The 26,398-nt window shown below is 38.1% G+C and overlaps 1 protein-coding gene across 4 annotated transcripts in view; it reads right to left on the reverse strand.

The window, feature by feature from the left end:
• Nucleotides 1-26,398, reverse strand: part of SH3KBP1 (SH3 domain containing kinase binding protein 1) — a 141,207-nt gene that overhangs the window by 74,310 nt on the left and 40,499 nt on the right. For 2 of the 4 annotated variants that reach the window (XM_080356243.1, XM_080356242.1), the window contains exons 4-5: nt 21,889-21,963; nt 11,015-11,211 (exon numbers count right to left, since the gene is read on the reverse strand). In XM_080356243.1, the coding sequence (XP_080212369.1) occupies nt 11,015-11,211; nt 21,889-21,963 (272 nt within the window). The remainder of the gene's footprint in view (nt 1-11,014; nt 11,212-21,888; nt 21,964-26,398) is intronic. The other 2 variants (XM_080356244.1, XM_080356245.1) reach the window with 1 other exon arrangement.

Below are 26,398 nucleotides of genomic sequence, written 5' to 3' on the forward strand. Positions count from 1 at the left end.
ATAGTCCCAGACTTAGTGCTGACAGCAAATATTTCTTCCATTCTTGGATTATATTTCCTCTTTTCTCCTCATGCTATCTTTAATTTGCACTTTTTAGTGTTCTTTTTTTTTTTCCCCTCACCTTGCATCACTGAAATCAGGACAGAAGTTACTGAAGCAAAACAGTGAGATAATTTTATTTTAAATTCTTACAGGTAAAACTGCAGACCAACAAGTGCCAAAGCAAAATGTGTTAGCATCTCCATCCAGTTCTCTTTCAACTGACTGGATTTTCATCTCTTTTCCTTTGAATGAAGCTCTGAAACTCAAAACACAAATGGAAAATGACTAATATGTATTTCGGCTTTTCAGCCATTGCTTCAGGAGCAATGCTGCAGAAGAAATAGTAAGCTGTATATGCAGATGTTTACTGCTCTTTGGGTGGCCAGTGAGTGGCAAATAGCCCAGGCCCAGCAGAAAGCAGGAACCAGCAGCCACTATTTGGCCACCAGTCACAGTTTGCATAAGAACATCCTCTCCAGGAGCTGGGGCCTCTCTCCCCCTCCTTGGCTTTCATCAGAAAGTTTTTACAAAGCATTTAGTCAACCAACTGTAATAATATAAGCTCATGTCCACTGTATTTAAGAACTGTTTTAGAAACACAGAATGCCACTGATCTCCTATAAAAACACATGCAACAAGGAGTTAAAAAGGTATCTTGGCCTACAGACTTTTTATCCCACCGAGTGCCTGGCTGGCCTGTAATCCCTTTGCACTCTTCCTTTCCTCCTTCCTCTTTTTTTTCTTTCATTTTTTTTTTTTTAAAGGCAGTAAGAAAAGAAAGACATATGGCACATTTTAAGAGAAAAGGCAACTCAGAAAACTTGTAGCTTCACCTCTGCACATAGCTTACTGACTTTAGCTGTGAGAAGCCAAAGTTGAGAGAAATCTACTTTTTTCTACTAAGAGTCCCCAAAGTATCTGCAAATCATTAAGCAGTTTACTTGGTGTCTCTCCGTTCAGCTTCCTATAAAATTTTATAAGCATCAGTTGACTCCAGTTTTCCTTGCTGTTTCTTGAAGGAAAGGATAATTGCTATTTAGATTTTATTATCTCAATATAATTTTCTCAAAAAAACCCATTCGTATCAGTTTTCCTCATTTGTACAGAAGACTCCAAATGTCATCTCACACAGAAGAGGAATTAGTAAAGTTCCTTCTCTTTTTTCTGCCAAAAATAAGAAGTTCAACCTTATTATTGCATTTGGGAAGGAAAAAAAGGGGGGGTGAATTTTTGTTTACTATGTAAACATTTGAAAGAGCAACACATCCTAAAGACTGTGCAACTAGTCTTGCTTAACTGTAATCTTACATTATTCTTTAGAGTAAGAAAACTGAAACCAAATAATATAGAAATACAAAACATCTGTGCAAGTTTAATGGCCAAACAGTCCAAAAGGAAAAAAAAACTTAAGCTAAACAGAGCCAGGACACAATATATTTTCACACAAAAGTAACCCCCTATTCTGATACGGTTCTCTATAGCAGAAATGGACTTCTGGATCCCCAGTACTCTTTCTCTTCACTTTTTACCTACCCAGCATCTGCAAAGCGTACAGAAGAACTAAAAACCCTGTAGTCAAATCCTGTGCTCTGCAGAAGATATGATACAGTTTTAAACAGTCACAGAAAAAAACCCCAAACAACTAATTGTAAAAGAAATACCTCCTCTCCCATTGTGAAGCCAAGCTGCCTTTCAGCAGCTCCAAGTGTCCAAGAAGAGCCCTGGAGTCCTGCCCCTTCCTTGCATGAGCTCAGCTCAGCGAGAGCGGGAGCCCAGCCCTGACACTGACTCACACTCCAGGCCATCCCGGGGAAACAAAGGTTCCACTTGTTTATATCACAGGAAATCTGGAGCTTTTCCTACCTCTGCTCACTCCCAGAGAGAAGTTTCCTCTCCTTTCCCAAGGCAGCCTAGTCTCTCCTGGCTTCTTCAGACCAACAGCTAGGAAAGGCAATGTGAGTGAGGATGTATAGACTTTTTGTGAATGGCCCAGGTAGAAAATTTTCCAAATAACTCTACAGAAAAAAATGAGCTTATGAAGCTTATGACAAATTCTGAGTATATTGGTCTCTCTGTTTAAAAAAAATATAAATAATAATTTAAAAAAAGCTGAAATTTCATGTCATTTATGCCTTTGTTCTGGCTTTTGTTTTTTAAAGAAAGATGATCAAGAAACTGTTCCATGATTTTCTGTTCCATGAAAACCTTATAAATTCTTAATACAGCCTCCTCACAGACATTTCAACTTTAAAATTACTGAGAAAGGCCAAGGGAGAGAAACACATCATGGGCTTCTTAGAGAATTTGGAAGAAATTAAAGATTTATATTTAAGCAAACCACAAGATACACTCTCACTCCCATTTGACCTGATATACTATTCAGTAAGCATTTACACACAAATACATCTACTATGGACGTACTAAGGCATACTCAACACATTCCCTACAGAGGCATTCTCATGGGAGTGCCAGTAGAATTATGGGACAAGAAAAAAAGCCTCCAAGCTGACAGAATAAGAAGATAAAAGCAAAAAAATTGGTTGTCTCTAGTTCTAAGAACCAGTGTAAGAAAGAACATGACAAATTTAGACAGTATAGAGATTTTAAAGGGGAGGACAATAAATTGTTAAACACACTTCCAACAACAACAAAAAAAGAACCAGAAAATAATTACTTTGCAGAGCCAGGATATTACAATATATTTTCTGCTACAAGAGTGAAATATGAGAACATGGGGACGATACACAATTTTCTTCACTGGATGCTTTTTTAAAAATGGCTATCCCCTGGGGTTTACTTTTATATATATATTTGGTCCCAATCCACTTGAGAAGCTTTGAGTAGATGATCTCTGAGATCCCCTTTAGCCTTATACCAGAAGTAAATCACAGCTGATCTGAGTAGGACTATCACTGCAAGTAAAGATCTCCAGAAAAAATATCAAGATGTTTTAAAGAATGAAAATGAGCAAGAGACGATGGCTCACAGAAAAGGCAAGATCTCTTGCAGCAACACTCCCCGTGCCTGCACCACGTTGCAGAACAGGTTCAGGAGTGACTCAGAGCGAAGTCAGGCAGCTTCCTGAGCCTGCAACCCCCTTCCTCAAGATTTCTGTTTTCCAATCACTAATTATTTTAAAATTATATTAAAATATATCATTACTTTCCCTTCCAGAAAACAGAAAATAAAAATGGTATTTGTTTTAAGAGAAAAATAATCTGTAACACATTTATAGTTTATACAATTTATGAGTATTATAAAAGTAGAAGTACCACAATCAAGTATGACTTTTAAAAATAATTCTTGACTAGGGAAAATTAAAAAAAGGAAACTCATTCAGAAAAATTCCACAAACTAATGAAGCTAAATAGACTGCAAAAGATAAGTGTACGAATTGTACTCTTGGCAAATTAGAGGTTATATTCAGTTTGTTTTACATCCATCAGCCTTTTTAACACCACATCAAACATGAAAGTTGTTTATGTAATTTCCAAAGTCAGACAGGTTCTTTTATTTTTTTGCATAACTGTACTTGTTCTTTCAATTTTCAAAGTTCCTGTGTACAAATAATATCAAATATCACTTCATTAGAATTTTTATAGACTTTTTAAAGATTAAAAAAATTAACAACTCAGATGTAGTAATTAAAAAATAAAGTTAAATTATTGGACACAATACAAGTTGAGCAAGAAAAAAAATTCATTTTACTTAGAAACACTAAGACAGTTTCTAAAACTGTTTATTCCTAATGCCTTCATTATATTAATTTAAATCATTTTATATCAATTTGTATCAGTTAGATTTTACTTAGGTAGATTTTACTGCTATTATAGATATACTATATTGCATTGATTCTTGAACCAGTTCTCTTGAAGCTTATCTGCAAAAAAAGCCAGTTTGCATGTCAGTACTGTTACTTTCTGAGGCATTTTCTCCATTCTGAATTAGAAACATGAGACAAATACTTCCTAGAAATTCAGTTTATATCTCCATCAAGTATCTCTGAAACTCAGCAAATCAGCTATATATTAAACTACTTTAAACTTTATTTTAAATCACTGCATTTGGGGGTTTTTAACCATTCTTCTTTTAAAATGCTTGTGGGGGTATAAGGCTTGGTAATGGTACAGACTCAACTGAAATTCAGAGATTTACTGTGATTAGCAAGCTACCAATCATCAGCTGATCCACAGCAACTTACAACATATATACTTTTATTCTCTCCCTATTATGAAATCAAATTGCATTAGCTTAAACCTACACATCCTGTTTTTCAGACAGAAGCATCGTAAGATTTCCTAATCAAAACCACGACTGAAAAATCAGGAGTATTCCCTCCCGGAGAGCACTCCTCTAGGAGAATTTAGAAGGCCAGTGCCCTCCCTTAGGAGAACAGACCAGATTTTCCTTGTTAGTTTTAAGAGTAACTTCTGGTACTATCAATACTTCTTACATTACTCTGCTGCTGTTTTTAGATGCTCTTCAAGTAGTTAAAGTCAGGAACATAATGTGAAAATGGTTTTCATTCATATGCTTGATGTGTTTCTTTCATACGGACAATTTTCTGAATAAAGCCTAATAACACATATATGAAGTCTCCTGGCACAGACAATGACTATCTTGCATATATTTAGAGTCCAAAAGGTACTTTCCTAAAAACAAAAGCCTAAAAAAAAAAATCACAAGCAGTACAAACCATGGTGTGGGAAACCTCCTCCGCCAAAAACGACCAGTGCAGACTGATGTGGAAGCTGAACGATGTCACCAATACCTGGACAACTTTGTTCAGGCAGCTTGAATGCTTACAAATCAAAGTGAGAAAACATGAAAGCACAGATATCTGGTGGGCTAGCAGGGAAGGGCAGGAAGTACAGAGGAGATCGGGAGTCACTCTTCAATCACGTAGCACAGTTCAGTGACTCAGCAGAGACTCACTGCCAGCCAAGGTATCAAATTGTTTCTTCTCTTTAAATTTAATTTCCCATTTCCCGTTCTGTTCCCTTGGTACCAAGTCCTGCTTTGAGTCAGCCTCCCCAAAGGGGTCACGCTGCTTTTTGACTGTCCCTCATTTCATGAGCCAACAACACTTCCCCTACCGTTCCTTCTTACTGCTGTGAATTAGTTGCTCCAGAGAGAGTAACGATGTTATAAATAACTTATTTATAACATTCACAGTGCTCCATGAACATCAGCCACCATTTGCAAACATGTACTATTTTTTTGCATAACGAAAGAAACACATAAATCCTGTTTCCCAAGGAATGGCAAGTTAGACCAGTGGAGGAGCAAGCCCCTGCTGTAGACAGCCTGGCTCTCGTGACAGCGACAGAAAGAGGTCAGCGTCCTTCTTCCCCTGTATCTTCCCTCACAAGACAGCACTAGAATAAATGGTGAGAGCAGGGATGCCAGACTACAGCAGACAGCAACTTGAAAGCAAAACACAAATGCTGCTTAAACAGCTGAGTGCTTCCCTCTGCTCCTACACAGAGTTTGACATGCAGCTGATGCTTGCCATGACCGCTGCTGCCATCACTGATGACTGTCTCTGAATAAATGAACACCAGGAGCCTGTGCTTTCAAGTGCAAAGTGCTACACGTGCACAGCAGAGGGCTGAGAAACGCTCTCTGCCTCAGCAGGCATTCTTAATAGCGTTTCTATTCAGTACCGGGGGTTTTGCTCGCATCTATATTTTCCATTATCTCAGTATTTTGAACACTGGCTTCAACATTTCTCTTAGGGGAGCAAGCATCTCCAAAGGCGCTGGAGAGGAACAGCAAGCAGCAGCGAGCTGTGCCATAGGAAGCGCAGACCAACATGTATGGCACCCGCAGCCAGTGCCAGCTGTGCACCATGGGTGCTGCTGGGCAGCGCTGGCACAATATTGGCTGGTTTAGAAACGCCAGGAGGAGCCTCCAACTTGCATCTCTCCAAGATTTCTTTTTAAATGACAACTGAAAAATTAAGAGGGAAAATGTTTTCTACAAGCAAGCAGACAGGAGCTGACAGAACAGGTGTGGGAAAGACATGACTGTCAGTGCAAGGCATTCACCACGGCTTCTGGGTCCCCAGCTCACCAACTCAAAATAGAAATTGAGAGCTTGCAGGCACTCAGTCTCAGGGTTTATAAATTTCTATCTTATTACAGAGGACAGGTAGAGTCAATAATTGACATGAGCTTCTAGCCCTTATAGCTCTTGTGTCTACTTCCATTATTTCTTCTCAATTTCTTCTGTCCCAAACATACTAAATAAACACAGAAATAAACACTTCTGTATACATTCAGTGCTTTGCAGTGAGAAGGATCTCAAATATCAGCTAACTAGATCTTGCAAGTTGTTGGATCTACATCCATGACAGCCTCCTCCTTTACATTAAATCATTACGGTCGCTATAACATTCCCCACTTTGATGGTTGAGTATAATTTACATTAAGTTCTGGCAAACACTCACGTGACCTCATCAAAGGCTGTTAATGAAATCTAGGTCTGCTCAAATTCACCACTGCTAGCCAACTATGAATGTCTTGCCTGAAGAAAGCTACAAATATATCTCAAATGGAAAATTTTGAATTAATTTTCCTATACTTTTCGAGGTTTATTTTTAGATACAGGAGAGGAAAAAGTGATAGCTTGTAAGAACGGAAGCACATACAGATCATAATGGAAGGAAGCCCAACCTAGAAACAGAAGTTTTAGATAAGCTACTACAAAATGAAAAAGGAAAAAAAAAAGGCATAAACACCTGTATAAATGTCTTGAGGCTGCATGAGTAAAAGGAGGACATTTGAAACAGGCATTTCTATTTGCCCATAAAACTTGTGCTACTTTAACCGTGTTACACTGAATTTTCTCAGAAGACACAACCTACCTATATACATATTGTATTTCTTTTAAAAAATTAATCTGTCAGCAAGCTATGTCTTCAGTCACATGAAGCATTATAAATAAGTTCACTTACACCAATTATTAATTGAAATTTGACAGAGCCAAGGAATCTGATTCGAGTTATACATGGCCAGTGGTCGATTCATCAATGCAAACAGGCAAAGAAAAGAACTACAAAGCGTAAGTATTTGATTATTTTATTTTTTTAAAAAAGCACAGCTCAGATGGCACTGCTCCAATTAAATTCCCACAACCGCATCAATAATTTGCCTAGGATAATGTGATTTTTAGAACAAAGAACAGCAAAGCAATGAATTCTGCACACCTATAAAACCAATGGGGTTTCACTACAATTCCTCAGTTTTGTCTTTAGAGAGTTTATTGATCACCTTAAAAGACAAGGGCCACGATATCCTACATTGTTACCACTGGGCTAACACTTGGAGCACATCAAACTGCCCAGTAATTTATAGAAGAGCATAATGGCATCTGCTTCTGCTCAGCTGGCAGCAATCCTTTCTGTCCTCATAATCCTGCCAATATTTGTGTAAAAGCATTCTTAACACCTCAGTAATACATATCACCTCTGCGTGAAAGATGATTTAAACTTATGATTCATAGAACTGAAAACACATTAGAATACCAAGTGATAACGCCAACAAAATGAGATTCTGCTGATTCTTCTGTAAATGGGACTGACATTTTCCGTGGGAATTATCTTGTTCTAAGTAATCCAACATTATAAAACCCTCACAGTAATTTATTGATGTTTAAAAAAACCAGTAGTGGTTAAGAAATATTTTAAATCAAAAGGTAGCAGTATCATTACAGTAATACATAAAATGTTTCATCAGTAAGTGCATCAAGAAGAAGCAAGAGAAAGTTTTAGGGTTTCCAAACTCGGAGGAAAATAAAAAGAAAAAAAAGCATTGTTTCTGCTTCTTCAAGATTACAAATTATTGAAAAACTGAGGCTACTTGTAAATGAGCAAGGCACATACCAGGGCAAAGATCCCATTAAAAACTACACTGCTAGAGAAAACATTGTACCGATTTGGCACTCTGCATCATACATTGCAAGACTTTTGATCCAGTATGCAGAGCCCTCAAGCTAAATATGACCTTGCTTGGAATGACAAACTTAATGCAGGATTCTCTCTCTCAGCCAGCATTAAATGGCAAAGAACATAGTAATTATGAGGGAGGAATTTCTTGCAGCCAGGAGAGAAGTACTTGGGAGGTTAATGTTTTGCAACCGTAACTAAACGTGCCAGTGCATCACGTTTTGGTACCACAAGCAGGCAAAGATCATGGTGCTGAAGCCTCTGAAGGGCACTGCTCAAAGGTTAACCAGCCTGACTCTAGACAGGAAAAAAGCAACAACGGCAAAGATGTGTTGCTTTTAGTTAGCTACACAACTGAAACACAAATAATGGATTTTGTTTACAAAAATGAAGCCATTATTTTCCATAAACCATGACAACTTTAGGTGAAATCTGATGATATAGGAAGAAAGGTCTGTGGGTAGGATGGAGAATTTTAAAAATATTCTGAAAATTCTGGGTAACAAACCAATTTACTTATGCTACACAAATATTTGTTCTTTGTGAAAAACAAAGGTAAGACTTTTCATTATTATAGAGTAAGAATTCCCTTCAGGGAATGAATGCCACTTCATAAACACTTTGCGAACACTTCACATTAAAACAAGGTACTCCAGAGTCCAAAGGATATGTAATTTACTTTAACCAGTTCCCATTTACAATCACTACTCTAGCAATAGCTGTAATTATAGTAAACTGCAGACACAAGAAATCCTCATGTGGCATTAACAAGGCCTTATCATTTGTAAATTCTAATTTGCCTATATCAGACTCAAGAGAACTGAATTTTGTGCAACACTTGAATTCTGGTCCGTGCCTACATATATATAACCTTTACATGTGAATGTTTATGTTACACACCAATTATAAACACTATATTATAATGTAAATTATAATAGTGTGTTTATCTTACATGATTTTCTTTCTCTACTGTGTATTTCCTTTACATACTTAGATGTGGGAAAGTGTATAATTTAAAACTCATCTCTTGTAGAAGTGCATTATTAAAACAGACATTTCCTGATGCTACAGAACGTTTTATGTCCTGAGTCCAAAAAAATCCCAGGTTTAAGTACAGCCATGCATGAGTTTAAGTCTGCCTGCTATCAGGTGCTTCCCATAGAAAAAAGCAATTTTCCTTAAACAGGACTTGTATGAACAAGATCACAGGCAGCCATCAAATGGTAAAAACAAAAATGCTCTAAAATAGAGTAAAAAGAACCAAAACACCTTTTATTAACCAAGTTCACGTGCTGGGAAGATTCTTTTTCAGCATACTTTCAAATCTTTCACAAAGCATAATTGCACCTTAAACACTGTCAGGTTGTCAGGGTCACAAATAAACCACGCTGCGGATAGAGACCTTGATGGCTCCACGCAAAGCTGACTTCACTGCTCTCTACCCCACTCCATCACTCTGGCAGGAAGAAGGTTCAGTGGTCAGTGAGCAGTGAGCACTGCCAGGCCTGGCCTGGCCCTATCTTGTATCCCAGGGGGGCTTCTTTGATGAGGTGCCATTGGAATACAGCTCAGCATCTCCTGGTCTTGTACGTTAAGCATGCCCTGCACGAGAGTCAATAAGCCCACCCAGAAACAGAAGACAAGCAGGGTACCCTGCAGACTGTAAAGAAGTCAGCAATGGTTAAGGAGTAATTCAGTCTAGGTTTTTCCTTTGCTTAGATTATCCTAGCTCTCCACTACCCTCCTTATAGAGAATGTAAATTGCAGTCTGTCATAAAATATGAACTAAAACTCCCTCAATATAACTAACTTAAGTTTCTGCCATGCCTTTGCAGGGTCTCCCCTTCTGCTGTACCACTATAACTCAGGGTGGATGTGGGGGTGGGTGCTGTGCTATAAACCAGGCCATGCAAATGATCTAGGTAAAAAAAGAAAAGCTTTTTGGGCCAAAAGATGTAATTCCTAAAGCATCTGGTTTTACAGACAAATGGACAAGCACAACTCAAAAGGTGAGAAGTTGCCACACCAGGGAACAAGAGCAGCTGCCCAGGAGCTTCTTAATATCACCATGGAGCCAAAGAAAATGCATCAGGGAACTACAGCCACAGCAGAAATCCAGGCTGTGGAAGCCTCCTAACGCTACTTAGCGAATCAGTAACACTTTGCAAATCTAATCGTTCACTTAAAGGAAGGATTTCACAGATTTTTCTTTAGTTGTTACTTCATTAGGAAAAAATGCACTTATTTGTTTGTTTTCCTAATGAATAAAGCTCAGAGTTATCAATCCTTTAAAAAAAACCCAGATAAACAAAACAAAAAAACCCAAACAAACCAAAACAACAAACAAACCCACAAACAAACAAAAAACAACGAACCAACAAAAAGTTTGCCTCCTCCAGTTTATTTGAAACACCTCATTTTGCTTTCTAGTCTCTCTATTTCTAATTTATTTAGTGATAGTTTTGGAGGCTTTGGAACAAAGAGTGCTCTCTAAAAAGATGGCCTGCTTCAATTTGTCGGAAAGTAAATTTTTTCCCCAAGTGTTGGCCTCAGGACTTTCTTTTTATGTCACATAGAACAAATCCATAAATAATATGCTTTCTGTTTTACTAATCCCTTTAAAAAACTAGTTGAGGTATTTATGTATTTGCCAAAGCTTCTCTTTTTTTTTTTAAGCAAAATGACGGCACGGTGACAGTTTACGTAAGAATTAGCAATTTCTTTTTACCATAATCTGAGTAAGTAAAAACATGAAAAGCCTCTCCAGTTTTGTTCTTTACCAGAAAGAGTTCTCTAATAGAGGAGTAAACCTTTAAGCAACATAACAGTTCTCACAGGCAGCAAATCTCACTGGAATCCACTTTTGGGTTTGTGGCAAAAGAAAAGAAGCAGAATCTTGATCATAGAAAGATTAGGAAATAATGACTATAAAGCTTCATGTTTTGATTAGTGACAGAATTTAGAACTTTGGGATGAAAACTTCTTCAAACAAACACCAAGAGAGAATTAAGAACTGACACGTACCTTATCTGCTGGGAGAAAATCATTTTCAACTTCTATTGACCTTGGTCGTAGCTTTATAGGTTTGTCTTTGAAGATATCTCCGAAGCCAACACCCTTGACCTTTTTGGGTTGGATTGTCGTGCCTCCATTGGCTCCTTCTGATTTTGTGCTGCAAGAGTCACCACCATCACTCTCAGAGCCTGTAGCATCTTTTAGGCCTGTGAAATGAAGGGACAAAGAAGGAATCTTAGGTGTGATGCTCACGATTTTGAAAACAGATTGTAACTAGAAAATGATCCCCCCCACTATCCTCTAACAGAAAATGAAACTACAAGAAATAGGTAGAGAAGATGCTCTCTGTGTCATGCGCTCATTTTTGAGTTTTAAAAATCACGTTATTTCATTGCATTGGTGTACCAGTTAGGACTTACACCAATCCACAAAACATGCATACTCCAATAACAAAACTTCATGAAGACACCAATTCCCTGAGTACCAAGAAAATCCTTTTTCCTCAGACAAAAATTATTTGGAAGAGAACTCAATAAATGAAAGAGTTAAATTCAGTTGTAGGGCACCTATCGTGTAAAGCCACTTAAAGCTAACAAGCAGTCAAACCAGGCGTGCTGTACCTTAAATCTGTGTGACTCATATCAAGCCAATTATGCAATTAGTATCTAAAGTTACATTACCTAACTGAAAAAATATAAAGCTAAAAGCTGTTTAAACAAATTTGCAATAAAATAAGCTGCATAATACATTCCTCGCTGAAAATTAAATCTCTCTGCAGCATAGACAGCCTCATAAGAAAAGCACCCATGCACGCTGTCCTCTAGGAATATAATAGATAAAAAATGACATTCTGATTTGCATTACTTCTCTCAGAGAATAGGAAAATTTATCTGTGCTTGTCTGAAATATCTGCTGTTTGAATAGCACAGGCCACAGATGCAATATGGTGATGCTTCAGCCACTTTGCAGAATGGTGCAGAATCAGGCCAAAAAGTCACTGAACAGCAAGTGACCTACTGAAGATTCCTCCAATTGAAACTGTTCCCTGGATCATTTAAATCTTCCTTCACAGAATCACAGAATGTCCTGAGTTGGAAGTGACCCACAAGGATCATCGAGTCCAACTCCTGTCCCTGCATATGACAACCCTGCAGTTCACACCATGTGTCTGAGGGCACATCTTCCTGCCATTCTCTTGGGTTTTGTCACTGGTCACCAGAGAGAAGAGATCAGCACCTGCCCCTCCTCCTCCCCTTGTGAGGAAGCCATAGCCACCATGAGGTCTCCCCTCAGTCTCTTCTTCTCCAGTCTGAACAAAACAAGTGACATTATCCACTCCTCTCATGGCTTCCTCTCCAAACTCTTCACTAACTTTGTGGCCCTTCCTACATTACAGTCTGACTTAACTATGTTTCCCGGAAAACCAGAGCAAATGCTGCTACTATAGCAGCCATTCCCCTCACAAGGATTCATGGTGCCACAGACGTGGATCTTACAAGTCAAAGACAGAAAAAATTCAAGTAAACTTATGTTTTTAATTAGTTTTGTATCAAGTTCCACAAAGTGATTGCAATGGATTTTCATCATAAGAGGTTGCCAATACAGAAGATTCTTCTTTAAAATATAGACATCTAAAATCAAGTAGAGATTATATACAAACCTCTTTCCCTCTTCCCTTTGGTAAGTAAGTAATATTACCCCCAAATTATCTGTATTTCTGCCAAAAGGCAAGAAATGGTGCTAAGATAGGGCAAAGTCTACTGGATACCTATAAAAGGGCTACAAGTTGCAGAGCACATGGGAAGTTTTATAAAACCTTCATAATGCCTCAGTTTCTACAACTCTCTGATAGGTATAAGCAACAGAAACAGAATGAAACAGCATTCCTGAGCTGAAAGCATCTGAATATTATTTCCAGCCTACACTAGAATAATCCTTCAAAACCAAACAGAGGAATTACCTAAAGAAAAAATATATTTGTGAAGCAAATAAAAATATTGATGAATAACATTTTTAATATTGTCAACTGGATGCTTTGCTTTTGCCTCCCTGATTCAAGCGATGTCTTCAGTTTTAACAATCAGCAGTCTCCATCCAACAACTTTCTGCCATGCTGGTGAGCAGCAACTTGTTTTGGGGGAAACTTCTTTTCTTCCTGGTAATTCACTGTTTAGGAGCACAACTACCCAGTACAAAACAGCATCTTCTTCAAAGGCTACTTTGAGCTTCTCTGACGAAGGACAGACACAACTGCAAATCCTGTGGCCTACAGGCAGAACTTCATGACTAAGGACACAAGGGGCTCAGCTGTTAAACTGTTTTCAACACCAGGGTGTTGCTAGGAAATGAAACCAGGAATTATGTCAGGCCAGGAATTTTAGCAAAACTGTTAAGTAGGAAAGTCATCATATGCTGCTTCTGTATCCAAAACATGAAAGGAGTATGAATGCAGAATTAGAGAAAGTTTCCAATTAGAAACAAACAAAAGGACTAAACACTAAGCAAAATGCTTAGGCTCTCTGCCCTCCTGTCTGGCTGCTACATCTACCTGTTGAATATAGGTAATTCTGTTCAAGCATGCAATTTAGATAGCACAGAACAAGTTATTTGTTCCATACACTGTTCAGGACTGGAATTCTAAAGCATTCTAAATAATAATATTACAGTTCTTTTCTTAAATATGCTGGGTCTTGGTGTCTTTACTTGGACCTTTTTATTTTCCCAAGATGTCCTAGGGGAAAACTTCAAATTTGGTTTTACTGGTTTATTATGGTAGTTAGAACGACAGTATTCCTGCCATCAGTAAATTCTGTGTGCTCCTTCTCTTCCAGAGCTCAGGAAAGCAATAACCAGGGGATTCAAGCATTCACTACTCTGTGCTGTAGTTGGAGGGGAAAGGTTTTCCATAGCAGAGCCATTCCACAGTGCAGAAGCACTCAGAGAGGCAAGGGTAAATTAATTAAGCCAGAGAAGTATAAATCTCTTCAGGTAACACAGCAAAATCACTGCCTCTCTCTTCTTAATATGGGATGGGAAAATTACCCTCTGGCAAAGTTTCTTTCTTTCATCCTTTCATCCTTGTCAAAATCTCCTCAGATTACTCTGTGATGGAGGGAAAGAGCAGTCCAGAGACCTTCCTCCACAGGAAACTGAATTTTAACTGCTAAAATCCATGAATGCTCTTAACCACTCCCTAAAATGAACAGAAAAGCTATCTTTAAAATAAATAATTAAAATAGGTTTTCTGCATCGCTAATTGTGGGAGAAGAGGATCTGGACCTTGGCCAGTGGATAGAAGTAAAATATGGTAGTAATTATGGGAATTACTTAACAGGTCTCACACAGGCTTCCAGATCTTTGAAGCCTGCATGAAGGAGAGATCACAAACCTTAAGGGACTCCAGTAAGAATTAGGCTTTTGTTTCTGGGTTTTTCATTATGGCATCTTCATCTGTTATGACCATTCTTTTATGACGAGACATCACACCTTGTATCAGAAACTTCACCTCAGGCTTACAACAGATTTCCCTAGCATCACCCATCTGTGTTTAATGATAATCCAAGTGTCATTTTATTCTCTATGCTGCCACACAGCTTTGTCTCAGTATACAGTCCTGATAATGAAAGCAACATAGGAAGTAGCAGCATTTTTTTTTTTTTTAATTATGACAGAACAGACTGAAGTGATGACTGTCCAAGCTAAACTGCATTTGAGTGGCCAGATACAGAGGCTACCCTTACAAAGCTCCTTCAAAGTTAAAAGAGTTCTTCCATTCTTCCTGATCAACTGGAAAAATGACATCATTTATTATTTTTTGACTGACACAAAATGAGGAGCCCTCTGGACTTAAATAAATAAGAACAAAAGACCTGGCTTTTCCAAGAACTAGTCTGGTCTTGCTAATATTACTTCATGCCTGAGAGCAAGAGGCAAAGGTGACAGAAGAGGAGAACTAAAGTGCAGTGGAAACTGAGAACTAATTTGATAAAATGAAGATCTGTAGCAACATTAAGAAATGATAACACAGTATTCAAGTACAAAACTGTCCTGCAGAAAATAATCTAACATGCCCTTACTCTTAACAACATGCTAAGGAGAATCTCTCTTACCTTCCTCTCAAGCTGAGATATATGCCTACGCCTCTGATTTATACAGATAAAGAACTTGAAATCAAGGATTTGCAACACTATGCCCACCCTTGCCTGAAAAATTCTTTCATTTATTTTTTCATTGGGTTGTTTCCATATCTATCTATCTATCTATCTATCTATCTATCTATCTATACACCAACATATATATATATGCCAGCAATTCTCTCAGAGCAATCCTGCCACGTGCATCTGCATTGGCCTCCCTGGCCCTGCCTACACAAAGAAAGGATAGCTGGTAGCTGAGGTGATCCTCTTATTCAAACTGGAAAAATGTCCCTCTTCCAACCATCCTCTTTTTTTCTTTTTTCTTCAGCTTTTTATGGCCTTTTTTGCCACTACAGCAAACAGCTTAGTGGGATAACAGATATGGGGGGATGGACAGTTATCCCAAAAGACAAATTTAGCCTGCAGCTAGAGCTCACAACTAAGCAGGAACCTGAGGGACCTAGACTGTCAGATGACAATTTTTAAACATGAAATTTTCAGCAGGAAGAGCTACAGTTAGCAGGAAGGTCAGGTCGCTAAATGGGCATTAAAAACTGGAGAACATTTCAGTTGGCGCAGTCATCTCCTGCTGCTGCGGACCAAGACACCCACGCAGTCTGACACAGCTGTGGTGGGGCTGTGAACTTGAGCACTGAGGTAAGGCCAGCAGCTCAGTAAATGGCTATCCTCAGAAACACCCAGCACAGCTTTTGCTTTTAAGTCTAGTTATTAAATGCTTCAAGTATAGCCAGGATGGGATAAAAGATACAGTAGTCAGGCCTCTCACGTTTTTTTTGTTTGTTTTAAATTTTTAATTTTTAACAGTAGCTCTTCTAAAATCTGCCAGCTCTCTGTCAGCATTTGGAAAACCGACAAGCTAAGTACCTAACACCAACAGGGTGCTCACTAACATGCCTACTATCACACCAGTCCTAAGAGTAGGAAAATTTTCCAGATCTTGAAAATTTCTCAGGAAGGACACAAGTCTGTTGGGGGTGTCACTTCCCATTTCTGGCTCTACAAGCAAAACCACTATTGTTTTCCCTGGATTTATTGTTGCTGAATTATCTGTGGCACCACAAGGCACAGCTCAAATCTGAGTGTTGGATGCACTTTTATAGTAAGCTCCTTGAAGTCTGAACAAGGGCAGCATCAGCAGCAAGAAGTTAAAATTCCCAGGAGCCAACTGTTCCCCGCTTTTGGCTGGGACAAAATATGGAACTACTGACATAGGGCTATTTTAAAACACACAGAGCTCTAAAATTCTCTGTTGCTTCATGCTCCTTACAAATGCAACATAATTTTGTATTCATGAAGATTAACTTCTGACAACACTGTCTGGAGAGAGTTCACACTTCACACACATTTTTTCCTCTATTAGTATATAAGAGACATTAGTTTTCGCAAGACACTTCAAAAACACCACACTCCTGCTACGCCAGTTACAGGTTTTTTGAGAGCAACATTCTAAAATGTACCAAAACAGATCAGCTCAAACAGGGATTAAAAAGAGACCACAACATCAGACTTAATTCAGCAGTGGCCCTAGAGCTGTGCTGGCCTCAAATCAAGATTCTAAATCAGAAAGATACTTAGGAATTATAAAGGGCTGTGTAAACTAAAGCTGTTAAAAACAAAAATAAACAGCTGCGATAAAATTAACTCCATTCAAAACAGGAAATGAATTGTTTCTAAATAGCATAAAATGGCAGGAAAAAAGGGGGAATACATTGTGAGTTTTACAGAGCTTTCTATTTCGAGCTGTTATTTAGCAATTTAATTTTTGTTCTTTATTCTGGGTTGTTCTCTCCACAGACAATTTATGGCACTGGGCAAAAGATGGATCACTCTCACGATGTATAAGCCAATGACTCTGTGTTCCTCTAAGTGCTTCTCAGGCTAGCTCTGTTAAGCGATGCAAAGGTCAGCTGTTCAGAGGCACGCACCTGAGACGATGCAAAGGATCTCCTGATTTGGTGTGGCAGCCAGAAAGAAATGTTGTCAAACACATTTAGTAGAACAAAGAACTGCGTAAATAGAGCTTATTGGGATTTTACCTTTTATGGAAGGGAAGAAGGCAAGGGGAAGTATGTCCTTTCCTTCTATTTAGAGAATGACAGTGAGGAATGCCCAAATGATTGATCTGAATGACCAAGAAGGTAAAGTTATACATGGCAACCGCAGTAGGTGAGACAGGAACTGTCCTTCCTTTTCCTCACATACTGGCAAAGATAGAACAAATACCCATGGCCTATGAGGTATTTCTCTTGACCTTGCTTTCTACCAAAGTCCTGTATTTTGATGAAGTCATCTCCAACTACATCCCATAGCATAATAAAAAAAAAATCAAAACCAGAACAGGAAGTTGGATTTTAAATATTACTGTAGAACAATGCCATGTAGATCCTTCATAGTCTAATGGTTAATAAATTCATGCTTTAAAAAAAAAATATGCTGCCTTACCAAGAGGGGTTATACATGTACAAATGGCTGACGCAGACTATCTCAATATTAGTCATTATTTGTTATTCTCAGTTATACTCCTTGAAGAAATGTAACCATGTAATCTAAACATTTTGTCGTTTTCTTTCAGTATGTTCATTTTCCTTAACACAACGGTTCTTGCCATGTAAGAAACAGCCCTAAAACTTCTATGCTTGCACAAGAAATCATGCAGGCAAAGGGGAGCAGTGTCCAGCACTACACAGCAACATGCATTAAGGGCAACACAGCGCAAGCATCTTCTGCAGGATGAACACAGAGCCAGCAATACGGAAGTTGGTGGCTTCACCTCATCCCCAGCCATTTCCCCGAATACTGTAAGAGCGAATAGAAACAGTCATTCATTCAGGAGCTCTACAACTGTAGCATTGTCCTCTTCATTTTGGAACTATTTTTTCACCACCTTTGTTTTCACCAAGTACAGGAACTTACTACACATGAAAAGACAGATAAGCACCCACAGCCAAAAGGATTCTTTACCCGCTACTCAGCAAAAACTGGTCTTTTGTGAGGCTCATGGAAAAGCGCTTGTGGGAGTCTGAACCAATGGAAGGATTTAATGTGTTTCACCCCAGTCAACATAATTCTTCCATCCACCACCCACAATCCATTGCCATCCATACATTAATTCTCCAGAAAATAGGATGCTTATTTTTAATCACAAAAATTTCCCTCACCCAATTTTAGCATTGTTCTTTATCAGATGTTATATTTCATTGTAGCAGCTGTGTATTAAATATGTTCTTCTTTGTAAGCAAGTTATAAGAAGTTGAGGTGAAATAAAAATCTGTAACTGTGTTTTCTTCAGAACTGTTAAAATCCACATTTCAGTTTCTCATTTATGCTCACATTCAGACACTCTTAAATGTGGTTAATAACATCACAAATACATCAACCATATTGGTTTCTTTGAACTCTGACAAGTCATTGTTTGCCAAGGATTAGGGGGAGGGTAAAAAAAAAAAAGGAAAAAAAAAAGAAAAAGTGAAAAGTGGTGGAGCAATAGAAATCACAAGTAAAGTTACTCACGAATATTTCTGTTTCAACGATCCTGTCTCATCTTCTTCCATTATATCTAATATCTATTACTGACAGCATTGTGGATCCACATATAAGGAAAGAGAGGTAAATATTTGTCAAATCAAGCATTTTATCTGCCCTATTCCTCATTTATAGCATCTCTGAAGAAAAGGAAAGTGAAGGAAGAAGGAGACATAAAACCAGTAAAAATTTAAAATCCAAGAAGCATTTTTCGTGGAGGTGCAGCAAAGTTGCAGGATGAGAGAAAAGAGGGCTGTGATCAACAAAACAACCAGCAAGTAATTTTTGTTGCCATGTGTCCCTCTTCACCCAGCATATGCAGTAGCAAAAATTTTCTGACAGCAGGCTAATGAGCAGAATGCCAAAGAGGCTGGAATTATTGCTGAGCAGAGCCTGGCATACCTACTGACCAAAAAAGCCATGTCAGTATATGAAGGCAAGGCTGAGTGTTTACGCAGGAGACAATCTTGCGTGTTTCGGTGGAAGGTATCTCTAGAAGCAGCTACACACTAATTCAACAGCATTTGGCTACTGCAGGCCTTGGTGAAGTAAGAAAACTTCTCTTAAACACAGCAGTTGCGAAATAGCTTTCAAAATGAAAGTACTTAAGCGCAAAGCATATATTTGTAAAGTAAATGCTCTAAGCTTGCTTCAAAAGTTGAGCAACGCTTCATGCAATGAGATACAGGTGAATCCAAGCACCCTTTAGGCATAACTAATCTTAAGCTATGAATTCACGAGCTTAATTTAGGGAGAAATGAAAAAGCTGAAATTAGAGCAGCTGTGGGTTGTTTTAAACAGACATCCCCAAATGAAAACAATTCTGTGGAATGCCTCCAAATGATTTTCACTGGAGAAATAAGCACATGGATATCTCCCTAAAAATAAGGACCACAGATCAGATATGAAATGGAAGGAGCGGGCGACACCTTCAGGGGGCCTGCTTGGGAAGAACTCAAGTATGCGGGTAGTGAGTGACCTACAGATGTAGTAGGAAGAATAATCAACCCTCCTTTTTGTGTGTTAGTTTCGGAGATAGCATCTCTGATAGTATAAATGGTGTCAAACCTCATTTTGTTTAAAATTTTCCCAGATGACCTGCTTTTGGCTACCACCCATTTCAGTCCCAATTTCAAATCAGTAAGCAACAAAGAGGTCACAAATGTAGCTGGACATCCAGCCTTCTCAGATGCAGTTGTACAGAGAAAGCAAAATACCTCTGCAGCATGAAGAAAAAACAGGCAAGTCTCAACCAAATGCCAAGGGAAGTAGTATTAAACAAGACATATTTGGTCAGCTTTAAAAACAAAGTTTACATGGGTGTTTGCCCAGAGCAACATGAGACAATCTATTGTGGGTTAAGCTGCCTTCTTGCAGCTGGTTATCAAGCATACCTGTAGATACCCATCCAATCCTGTACTCTGTGAGATCAGCCTAATGAAATTTATTTTCTGTGGCAGGGCATGGCCGTGGGCCAGTCTTATTAAGAACTAAATGCAGAGCTCTAGCACAAACAGAAAAGTGACTGCATTCTTCCTGACTTCATTTAGGCTCATTCTAAAGGACTCAAAAAGAGAGGAAGGACCATTTGACACAACGAAAAACAGGCTGGGCATGGAGAGCAGGTTTCTGGAAAACTCTGAAAGGTAATGTTAGGGCAACACTGCCCAGAAAGACTGATGTTGTGCAATCAAAGGCTCCAAAGGCAGACCTTGCATCTATTTTGAAGCTAGATCTTAAAGTCAGAAGTCAAGCATAGTGGAGCTCTAATTTGTAAATCCTTATTATGCTCCTCAGATAGGTGGATTCAAGGACATGATGGTTGAAGAACTCTGCAAGAAGCATGCAATTTGAATGATGCATAAGCAGTCATGAAGACCATAAGGTGAGAAACAGCAGAAAAATGTGAAGACCACCAGCCACATGGTCTGCTCCAGCGAGAGCAAGAGCTTGGTTGGAAGCTTGAGAAGAGCTGCAGAAAACAGATGAATTCTGGTAGACAAGAAAATAATTCTCCACAAGCAAATACTCAGAGCTGCACACATCCACAAAGATTTTTGGTTTGTTTTGTTTTGTTTTTAAAAAAACATTTTGTTTAAAAAAAAGAAAAGGAGGTATAAGTGCAAGTTATCAGAATAGAAGACTCCAATGGCTTCATCCTTTGCTGTGAACACGCGTAAGACAGAAGTCCTCAGAGGTACGAGAGCAAACACACCCACCCAGAGAGGAGGAAGAAGGGCAGCACAGCTTGGATCTTCAGAAGAGAAAGCTGTCTGGGACGGAAGCAGATGCCAAAGTTAGCACAACATCCTGTTCACCGGAGGACAGGACTGAACACTTTGTACTCAGTCACTCTTAATGTGACTCAGTAGGATGCCTTTCTGCTAGATTTCTCAATAAGAAAGCAGGTGGAAGGACAGATTTCTGTCTTCCTTGCTTCCTCTGCCTTGCATCTGATGTCACCATCCTCTCTTCTGTATTAACCGGGTAGTAAAAGCATATGAAAAGCAGCATGTTCCCTGCTTCCAAAATGCAGAAGGTAAAAACCTGAATGTGAAATGAAAGTAGCTTTTTATCTTTTACCTTCCTTGGCAGAACAAATGTATCAACCAAAATGCTGTGAGTAATAGCCGTCAGAGACAGAATGCCAAATGAAGAGCATGCATTAAACTGAAAAAAAACCAAACCAAAACCAAACCAAAAACCCCAAAACAACAAAATACACAAACAACACACCAAACACCAAAACCCCATAATGTTCCTTAAAAAAAAGCAAAGCATATTTTATGAATTCAGCAATCATAATAGGAATTTTATTTTAGAGCAGAAGGAATTTTAATTCAAACATTTGTGGTTATTATCAATCCTTTTCATTTTCAGGTGCTAAAAACGATGGGACTAAATGGTCTTAACTTCAATCCATACCTGAAACCCAAACATCCCATGTAATTCACAATTTATTGTTGGCTTACACACATAAGTTATATGGACACATAACATATACATGCACAGAAGGAACGAGTGCATTCTTGCTGTATTAAGGCTAGGCAGTTCATCAGCAGCAAACTGACTTTAGCTTACAGACAAATATATGCACGTAGAGTAGCCATAAGTGAGTAGCAGTGGCACATTTTACAAGTGTAGATAAATCAAACACGCATTGAGGACTAAAGCTATTGCTTGTTGATTTTGAATCACACTCACTGTTATAGCGTCTGTAGCTGTCAATCTTTGCCGGTGCCACTCTGTACAGAATTGTCCCTTCAAAGGCAGATTTTCCTGACAGCAGGAAAGAGAAGGAAAGAGGGAAAAAAAGAGAAGGGGCAGGGTAGGGGTGAAGGGGTGAAGAGATCGAATGATGGTAAAAAGAAGGGAGAGGAAGAAGTTTTAATCTGTATTTTCAGTCACTAACATTTTTAAAGCTTTATTAGCAAAACAACGAGAATATTAACAAATGTATCTGATTGTACATGAAGTTAAAATATTCTCACTGCATGTATGTCAGATAAAAGAATCTCATGATTTTGCTAAAGCTGTTATTTACTATGTCCAACAGAATGCATTTTTTCACAGTTTTTGTCTGTTGTCCAACAAGGTGCGAGACCTGCAAATGAAATTATTTGTCTGTCTTATTCAGCCTCCTCATGGAGCCCAGGGGAAGCCTGAAAAGAATTATTACTGCAATGATGTACTCACAGTGGTTCAACACTCCTGATGCAGATGTAGCGCACTCGAACAAGCACAGCTGACATCCAAACAGGGCACTGAAATACTCACGTCTTTAACATACCAGGATCCTGTGAGCATCAGAAATACTGCATCTTTCCAAGATGACTTATTAGAACCGTTTTAGACATGGGAACTGCTCTTAAACAATGCTTAGTTGAAGGGATAGCACACTAAAACCTGAATAAATCCGTTTTTCAGCCAGTAGTTTAATCAGGCGTTTTGACTCGGCACACACCAACAAAACCAAAATACCAAAATTAAAAAAAGAAAACAACAAAAACCCCCAAACAAATCCCACTTCTCACCTTAGATATTTAAGATAACATCTTTATTATAAAAACCATTAATTTATTGGGTTTTTTTTCTTTGATAGCAAGATAACTCATGCTCTGACATTTATAGTATGAAATTCAAGTGAAGGTAAAGGCATTAGCATCTGAGGTGTTTTGTGTGTTCATTTTCTTTCAAATGTGAGGTAGCCAGGCAAGCTCAAGAATATAACAGTATCAGCTTGTTCTCAATCTCACCTAGGTATACCATCATAAAAAATAACGTCTTCAGTAAAATTTTATAGCAAACCAGCCAGTACATCTGAATTGTCCCAACACAGCATCACACCCAAGATCATGTATTTTTTTCCTCTGCATAATATTCTGTTGGACTTTCAGAAAATAAAAAGCTATACTCATTCAACTATTGTAAAAAGACATTTTTTTGTTTTGTTCTTGCAGTTTAATTAACAACAAAAGTTTTTGCTTGCCTTATTTTTACATAATGAGGAATGAAAAAAGCCACAAATCTATCTTTCCACCTTGTTTTTACAAAATACCATTAAAAGAATGCTATTAAAACAGTCAAACAACAACTAAGAAATTGCTAAGAGAAAGGTATGTTAAGCTTCATGACACTGGGGAGGGCCAGAGAGACACTAATGGATATCTACAGTTTAAAGAAGCCAAAATACAGGAGGCTGCCTGACAGAGCCATCAGCTGATGAGTCTGTCATCAGCTCTAACTCCAGCAGTCATGAATTCTCAGTGGCCATCACTAACAGGTTCTAAAAATAGTTGATGAATACTATGAGGCTTAGCAATTCCTGAACAGACAAACACAAGAGACATTGCCATGGACAAACTAAAATGCTTTTGAAATCATCTCCTTAATATTAAGTTGTTATTCTTCCAGATACAGTTTATTTGACTCCTTTACAACTTTTTGTTTCTTGACAGGCTGTAATGACAAGATGTGATATTGAAAATATTCTTAAAATTAAGACTAGATATCTGAGAAATCTAGAAAATAATCTTACAGTTCATGTATCCATGTAATATAATAATACAATTATAATCTATATTTTCTGTTCATGCTGTAACAGTCGGTCAAAGGAAGGCAATGTTTTAATTTAGGAGAATGCTTTAAAGAACAAGGAACTGTTGTTTACTGTAAGGGTACCTGAACCTGTCCATAGTTACATTCTGAAATATGCCTTTTCATACAAAAGATTTGGCAGTCACCTTAGAGCTGGGACAAGTACTTTAAAAACAAAAAAAAACAACTTCCAAACCCACAACCTTTTGATCTTGTAACAGTCTGACTTTCCAAGCTGCTGAGCACCCACCATCTGAAGAAAAGCACAGGTTCCCAGCCCTTTCAAGTTAAGGGGCAAATCCCACTGTCAGTAATCAGAAATATTTACGCATTTCCAAAACTAGCCCCAGACGTTTTCAAAAAAGAGGCTTTTTGTTCTGAAGAAACTTCTGAGTTATTCTATGGTAGAGCCTGAAAAGAAACCAAGATAATTCCTTCTGGCCATTTACTTTGATCTGCCATGTAATTTACATGGACACAACAAAAGCAATAAAATCAGGCAACACCTTTCTCCCTACTGGGCCTGCGTAGGCCGTAACAGAAGGACAGAGCAATATGCATTTTTATTAACCTTATTCCTAAAAGCCAAGTCATATATTTTTTCTCTGCTGCATTTCTTACATTTGAGTTCACCAAAAATTACATTTGCCCTTCCAAACCAACTCTCTTTAGAGAGGGTCAATAAAATGTGATTCAAAGATCAAGCATTAAATTCAACTAATAACTAAAAAATACTCTTGTGTTTGCACAGTGTCCCTTCTCTGAAGATCCCATGCTACTTTCCCAAGTCTCACAGGAAACCTGCCAAGTGTTACCTTCTCCATTTTACAAGCTGGGCTAAAGAGTTCAAGATTGCAGAACCAGACCCCAACCCTTCCTAGGTCCCTCTAAAAGCTGTGTAGAACCTGAGTGACCGCCCAACGTTCTAGTTTGAATGCAGGTACAGCTCCTCGTACCTGCGTGCTAACTGGAATTCATTTTCAAGGTTTCTGCCTTACAAAGTCCTCTGATACAGACATATTCAAACAATGTATCCAGAATATCAAAAAGGAGTTGTTGCAGATTTGAAGTGCTGTCATGTCTTGCCCTCCACACAGGAAGGAGCTGATCTAGAGGCATGAATGTACACCCTTTTGAGATGTTATCCATAGCATTTCAACAGCAATGCCAGCCTGATGGCCAAATCTTGCAGGGTTTACTTGTTTGGTTTTTACTTTACTGTGTTTTAAGACTAAGCACAGATACTTGGAATGAGATTATAATTCCTAGTCAGTAGTAGAAACTTGTTGAAATTTTTGCAGTCTCATTATGGGGATTTTCAGATCCATACAGTACCTAAATAGAGCCGCAAAAAGCACCACGTGTTAGAGCACAACACCTGTAACAATTATATAAACTATATAGAAAGAACTGAGTTAATGGATATTTCCCATAATTCTGCTAGGGAATGCAGTTCTTGAATTGATGTTTTTACTTTAAGAAAAATAAACTTAAAAAATCCAGCAAAACTCCCATAAAAATCTTTGTGTGTCTCTGAGGAGTTTTACAGTGCTCTTCTGTGTTCTAAGTATTTTGCTATTTATAAAATAGCTCCTAATAACACATCATCTTAGTTAGCCACAAAGCACCTCCAAAGAGTTAAATTACATATAAGAAAGAAGAAAACTCCTCTTTCATATCTCAGCTATAGTCATCTTCAATTTAGTTAAAGAGGCAAAAATGATATCTGTGTTACTATTATCTTCGCAATACAAGTATCACAGCTTTTGCATTCCACTGACAGTCAGAACCAGCACAGAAAACTGAATTTGAACTAAGCACATGCCATTATGGATGTCAACAAAACAAGCCAATGCTTTGTGGCTGCTTTTACACACTCCAATGTACATTTTTGTTAAAAGATGCTTTTAGGATGCTTATTATCAATTAAATATTACCAAATTACCTGAAGAAGTAATATTAATTCATGCATACAGATAAAATTGGGGTATTCTATCCTGAACAGTATCACTTACCACATTCATTTATAGAGTACCAAACACTACAGAATCCAGCGTTGAAATTACATCTACACAATTAGTTCTTCTAAGACTTCAGTTTATAATGAAAACGATTAATGATAGCCTATATAGGTTATTGAAAGCAGTTTGCTCTCTCACTGAAATGTGCAACTTCACTTAATGCTCTTTGTCCCTCTCCATCATACTAAAACTGTTAACTTCCTTAAAAAGCATTTCATTCTGGCCTGAAGTTAACAGTAAATATCTTCAGCAGCACTGATCACAAGACTAGGTCACCAGTGCCACTACACAGGAACATGTACTTCATCATGAAAGATTATGAAAACTTTTCATCATTGCAAAGGTCAGGTTTTTTAGGATATTATTTCCATATTATTTCATTTTTGCTTGTTAAACCACAACACTTATTCAAAGATCTCAGAAGAACACTACATCGCAAGGAATATCTGCAGCGCTGAAAATAGGAAGACCTTGGCAGGTATTGTGGAATTAGCCTGAAATATGTAAATACAAGTTACTTCTTTCTTTTTCACTAAAGACTTAGAATTAGCCACTGAATTAGGAAATAACAAGAATATCTGTTTGAAGAACAGAAA

The sequence above is a fragment of the Nesoenas mayeri genome (assembly GCF_963082525.1).
Source record: "Nesoenas mayeri genome assembly, chromosome: 1".
NCBI lineage: Eukaryota > Metazoa > Chordata > Aves > Columbiformes > Columbidae > Nesoenas > Nesoenas mayeri.